Below are 6,226 nucleotides of genomic sequence, written 5' to 3' on the forward strand. Positions count from 1 at the left end.
TTAAGTTTGCTATTGTTTCCTAAGAGGGAGAGGATGTTCTTCCAGGATTTGTTTTTGTTTTACGGAGAGAAAATGAATAGATGAGAGAAGATAGAGAAGCGGAGGGAGTGGCTGGCCAAGGTGACAAAAGGAGGTGCCAAAATCGGGAATATTTCGGCACTTCGGGGGTATGTATGTGCGGTTGCGTGTGAGATTTGGCACAAAGGAAAACTGAGAGATGACGACTGGTAACTACAAGAGGCTTGGGCTGGTGAAGCGGCTGTCACTAAGCCTACACAGGGTCCAAAAGAAAACGCCGCTGCTCGTAAACAGGACAGGCTGAAAACTCCGAAATCACGAGATCTCTTAGAACTCACCGTGCCTCTTTTACAGTGTCAGAGGAGGCGGCGGTGCTAGCTTCCAGCCACACCAGTGTCTTGAATTTAAACAAAAAAATATATAACCTTAAACCACTACAAGCAGCCGGCCGCCTCTCCCCCCCCCCCCCCCCCCCTCCACACCTGGGACAGGCGCTGCTCTCGGGGCGGGGGGGGGGGGACGGAGGATAGGGCCCGGAGACTTTGTGGGGGACAGCTTCAACACGAGTGAGCCACACACATGAAACACACAGGCCCATTCAGTATAAGGTACGCACGCAAAAATTCATCACGCCGAGTGGTAAAAACAAAACAAAAATGTGTGACCAAGGACTCCTTGTCTTGTACCTGACAGTCTGGGTTCAAAATGAAGAGGGACTTTGAAAAAAAAAAAAGAAAAAAAAAAAAATTACAAACCTCAATGGCTCTCTGCTCATGTTGTTGTCTTGGTTACCGCTCTCAATTTCAATTTTTTTTCTTTTGTTGCTATTTCCACATCTTTAGAAAAATAATAAAATCCAAATGAATTGAAACCTTTTCTCTGGAGATGAACTTTTGATTTCTCTGTCTCGTGCAGTCTATTTTTCTATCCTGCATGGCATTTGGGTAATAAAAAAAAAAAAAAAGTATTTGTCAGTGCCTGTCCTGTGCATGAGAAAAGCAGTCTTCTACTTTTAAACTAAAGCCATTGTCTCATTCACTACTAGAACTGCTGCTAATGTACACACTGAATGTCCGACTAACTTTAACTAAACATTTGTCTTACTCACTTAACCGCTCATCTGCTACAATTCAAGAAAGGGACCTATTTTTTTTTTTCTTTTTTTGTTTGCATGACAAGCGAGAGGCTGCGTGGCGTGACCAAAGGTTCTCAAACATGGGAGTGAGGGTTGTGGATGACCTAGATGCTGCTGTTCTACATTTCTGCTCACTTGTGTTGTTGGAAAGAGCACTTGTTTTTGTACCGGGGTAGGAGTTGCATGTGCGAGTGTACCTTTTTCTTTTTTTCTTTTGTTTTTTTTTCTCCTTTACCTCATTTTGTGACTTGTATATCCCGGTGTCTTGTTGGAATGGAAGAGTGTGTGTACGTGTGTGTGTGTGTGTGTGTGTGTGTGTGTGTGTGTGTGTGAAGGTTGCCAGTTGTACAGTCGACTCCTCACTCTTTGTCAGATTTTTTGTCTCACTCATGTTCTGATGGCAATAAAGGACTTTTCATTGTTTGGTATACATTTTGCAAACACTTTTTTTCCCCCCCCCAGTGTTTCTTTAAACACTTTTTATACAAAAATGATTGCTATTTTAATCTAGTCACCCAGGTTGTGATGATTTGAGTACTATTAATAATGCATAAGGGAAAAGACACAATTTCTCATGCCCACTTTTTTGACCAGGTGATGAGAACCCACCAGAGATCTATATTGGAGGGTGCAACTCTACTTTAAATTTAAATGGATTAGGGGCCCCGTCTGACCCTTTCAGTAGGTGCACTTCTCCTATGGAATTGAGTAGGATTAAAATGCATCTGTAAAGCTATATAGGCTATGTATGTAGCTTGGTTTATACGCAATGGAAGAAAGCTTTCTAATCACAAAATAACATTTATAACCCTAATAATAACTAAAATGATTATCCACCATCTGCACTGGCCTTGGGCTTCATACAAGCGCTTCCATTTGTCGGCCTGTGTCTCCCTCTACTGGACAAGCACTGCAAGAAATAGGATGGGAGAATGTAGTCAATATCAATGAATTTGCAAAGTTTTCAGCTTGTTTTTAGTTTGTATCTATGTCTATGGAGCATACACGCTCAAGTCCTCGAACAAAACTTTTCAAATTGTTGTATTTAGTTTGTATCAGGTTTAATTCTCCAACAAAACACATGACGGTATTGTTCGACACCCAGAAAGTTGCATAAGCTTGGGAACAAAAAAAAGCAACGTACAAACATCGGATTTTTTTAATTTTTTTTGCATTAGTCAAAACATTTATTAATATTTTAGAACAAACTCGATATTTACATCAGAAGAACAGAAATGAAATAGAAAATAGTTTCTATAAAGGAGAAGGTAAATACTATGTCACAGTCATTACCGAAACAGCAAGTCAACTGCGGGTGACAAACGTGAGTCAAATGTTAGTCTAAAGGTTTTCTCTTGCTCTTTGCGCTGGTTGTCACACATTTTTGACACTTCTTCGACTCTTCTCTGCAGAAGAACTGAATTTTGGTCGACCCACTGCAGGTATTCGGAAATGCCCGGTACTGACAAACAGCTTTACTTCCGGTGTAGGCGGGACATGAAACCCAGGGCTGATGCTCAGCCAATCACAATCGTCATATTTGAAACAGACGTGTGTTTTCGCCAATCACACAGCGGCTCAGCTCTCACTCATCGGCCGGGTTTTCTGTGACTGCAGCGCAGCCGCAGTTTATCAAACAAGTTTCGCTGGTTCAACTTTGGCCTGACTCGGCCCATTTGCGGTAAGTCTTCTTGTTCCTAACATTACTTTAATAAGTTTAAGTTTACGTAGTCTTGGTCATTGTAAACGTTTCTATTTAAAATGACTACGTTAATGAAATATGATTGGTTTCAGCCGCACCGATACACTCGCTGTTAGCTAGTGTTAGCTAGCTGTTAGCTGGTGTTGGTATGCTAGCAACACAACAAACAAAACTGAGCTCTGCTTTCGTATGAAGATGTCATATGATGCATGATTATTTATGCAATATCTTTATTTTAAACTCACAAATTTGCCTTTGTATAAATGTTGCTTTGATCAAACACAGGAAATAGCCGGGGGCCTGAGGCACGTTTAGCTTTGGCGCTAGCCTTCGGTTTCCTCCTCGCGACGCTCCTGTATCATGTGTTGCTTTCGTTTTACTCTGTGCTGATCTGAGGTGTATTTGTCCCCTACAGTGTCAGCCATGGTGAAGCTATTCATTGGAAATCTCGCTGAAGAAACCCAGAAAGAAGAGTTGGAGGCCTTGTTCAGCCCGTATGGTACAGTAACGGAATGCGCCAAGTTTAAAAATTATGCATTCGTTCACATGGAAGACCGTAAGTGTGCCACCAAGGCAATACGAGAGCTTCACCTGTACAAGCTCAACGGCCGCCCCATCAACGTAGAGCCCAGCCGAGGGAAGAACCAGGGCCCCATGAAGCTCCACGTAGCCAATGTGGAGAAGGGCCATGAGAAAGAGCTGCAGGAGCTGTTCGAGGAGTATGGCACTGTATCGGAGTGCGCCATCGTCAAAAACTTTGCGTTTGTCCACATGCCCAATTCTGAGGAGGCCATGGATGCCTTGGAAGGACTGGACAATTCTGAGTTTCAAGGTAATGCAATAGAACAGTGTTTACAATGTATGAAGAAGCAGTAATTCAGCAAGAAGCATACATCATTTTTATCATATCGCACAACAAATATAAATATTAAAACCCTCAGTTGACTCAGTCTGCTAGGGAAAACGTTTTTTTTCCTTCATTCATTGTTTTTTTTCAGGTGACTAAAACTCGATATACCTACTTGAGCTGCACTTTGAGTTGTATAAGAGCCTTGACATGCATGCATCTCTTTCTCAGGAAAGCGCATACACGTACAGGTTTCTAAAAGCAGACCGAGAGGGGCTCCTGAGGAGGAGTACTATCCGCCTCCAGCCGGCAGAGGCGGCCCTTTCCCTCCTCGTTACCCCGACGAACGGCATGGGCCCTACGGGGACCGCATGTCCGCTTACCCACCTCCACCTCCTATGCCGCCCCCTCCACCGCGGCGTTCCGCATACCCCGAGCGCTATGGTGACGGCTACCCCGGGATGGTCGATTACTATGAAAAATACCGCGCCCGAGCTTCGGCATATGACGACAGGCGCCCCAGTGCCATCCCTCCGCCGCCGCCGCCCTCGTCTGCTCTTGCCCAGCGCCTGGGCCTCGACCCGTACGATCGCCGCCCGCCGCCCCCACCTCCAGCGTACATGGCCCGGGACAGGAGCCCTCTACGCAGGGGTCCGCTGCCCCCTCCCTCTGCGGGTAACGGGTACTCCTATGAGCGTTCTCGCCTGTCCCCCTCCAAAGGCCCCGCTGCGTACGGAGCGCCCCGACCCCGAGAGATGTACGCTGAGAGACTGCCGCCGCCTCCGCCACCTCCTCGATACGCCTATTAGACTAGCAAGGTGAGGACATGCAGTCTTCCTATAATGAGCCTAATGTTACTCGCAGACAGAGGGGAGGGGAACGCCACGCTCAAATTGATCCCTGCTCAAGTGATTAATCGTGCTGCTGGAATCGTAATTGTGCTGTTTAGAATAGGCAGCCTTGCGCGGTCTGATTGGAAGGCGCTCTTGACATGTGGTGTGCTCTCTTGCAGGTTTAGAATATGACAAGATCGTCGTCTGCCGATGCACGAGGCGTATACTCCCCGGTCTATGGCGGATTGCGTTGCGTTCACCTGAGACTTTCTGGAAGAATCTGAATTGCGGACAGCCCCGTTCTCTGCTTCTTTTATTGTTTAAAATCTTAAAGTTTTTGCAGAAATAACCACACTTACTGACAGCCTGAAACTTTAAACATTTTCTGAGCAGTCAAGGAAAATCTGACAATTTTCTATCAATCTACAAAACTCATTGTGAATCTCTAATAGTTGCTTATCAAAACACGTTATTCAAATTATTGTATGGGGTGCTTTAAAGTGACCTCATTTCAGCCGATGTTGGCATGACAAATTGTTTGGGTTTCCTTTTTATCTTTTTGTTCTTGCGAAGAGGGATTCAGTATACATTTGTAGTTATGTCTGATTTTATTTACTTTTATTTTATTTACAATTTGCTTTTCTTTGGAGGGCTTTTTAAATAAACGAATGAAACCAAAGCACGTCGCTTTTTAATCAGCTGTTTACTTTGTCAACAGTAAGCCTTGCTCACAAAGTGCTTCAGCATTCAGTCGGTCTCATCCATCAAAGGTGCGGGTTCAGATATAAATGGTTGCTGAGCAGTACCGTGTATATGCTGCTACTACTGGATTCTTTTAACATATCCAAGCCGGTACATGTTAAAATGAGCCCTAAGGAGGTGTACTTTGGTACTGATGTGCTCATGCGTGGATTTAGAGTCCCTAAATGGCGATATAATGTCCTCTGCAAACAATATGGACTATACGGTGTACCCTCTGAACCTTCATGGTTTCTTTCAAATGTAAGTTTGTTAAATATGGGAACCAAATGTTGATTTTTTAAAATCAATGAATTGCAGCAGAGTGCCAGTCTTTTTTTAATTATTTTGTTGTTTATGATAACCGGTACGCTTGTAATCTACGCTTTATTTTACCATTTATTTGATCCGACCAAGTAATGCAGCAAGTTATGCCACTCTAAACATTTGCCTGGACAAGTCAACACATTCTAAGCCTGTTCAGTTTCATATGTAGACTGATGTTGTTTCATTTCCCACTAAATCATGATCACATCCTTTAATTTGTCTAATTTCAAACCTTCTCAGTCGCATCGTAGGTTAAAACATTTTCGTTTTTTATCAAAACACAGTCCTTTTCCTTCATGTTCCAGCAGAACGTTCCCCTCTGCAATAGGATGCTTAGTATTTGTGCTTCTTGTAGGTTTTTAGACGTTAGACAGCACTAGAGACCTGCCGATGGTAAGTGCTCCTACCTAGAAGATGGGATGTTCCAGGATTCCCAAATCAAAGGTGCGTTTCGTTAGCCTATTTCCCCTCTACATTTAAATCTGTCTTTAACGATGCTGTCCTAGATAAAGGCTGCTCTTTCCACAGACCTGCTGCTGCCTGCTGGAAGCGAGGGACCAGTATTGGGTCTGACTACATGTTTCTCAGCTGGAATCCTTCCTTGTCCACACAGCTTCAGTCCAGGT

General features: G+C 44.0%; 1 protein-coding gene across 3 annotated transcripts; it reads left to right on the top strand.

Annotated features, from left to right (window-relative positions):
- The first annotated feature begins 2,689 nt into the window (after positions 1-2,689).
- On the top strand, positions 2,690-6,226 carry LOC306981161 (RNA-binding protein 4B-like). Of its 3 annotated transcripts, XR_013794085.1 has the most exons (5): positions 2,690-2,834; positions 3,271-3,687; positions 3,934-4,520; positions 5,956-6,044; positions 6,129-6,226. XR_013794085.1 is itself a non-coding variant. In XM_079580714.1 (4 exons), exons 2-3 carry the CDS (start codon positions 3,279-3,281, stop codon positions 4,509-4,511), a joined length of 987 nt encoding a protein of 328 aa, XP_079436840.1. In that variant the 5' UTR covers positions 2,690-2,834; positions 3,271-3,278; the 3' UTR covers positions 4,512-4,520; positions 5,956-6,189. The 3 variants fall into 3 exon arrangements, 2 of the variants coding, with proteins under 2 accessions (XP_079436840.1, XP_079436839.1); XM_079580714.1 differs by having other exon boundaries at positions 5,956-6,189; XM_079580713.1 differs by lacking the exons at positions 5,956-6,044; positions 6,129-6,226 and adding an exon at positions 4,715-5,305 and having other exon boundaries at positions 2,691-2,834.

Source organism: Gobius niger (genome assembly GCF_951799975.1).
Source record: "Gobius niger genome assembly, chromosome: 21".
NCBI classification, from domain to species: domain Eukaryota; kingdom Metazoa; phylum Chordata; class Actinopteri; order Gobiiformes; family Gobiidae; genus Gobius; species Gobius niger.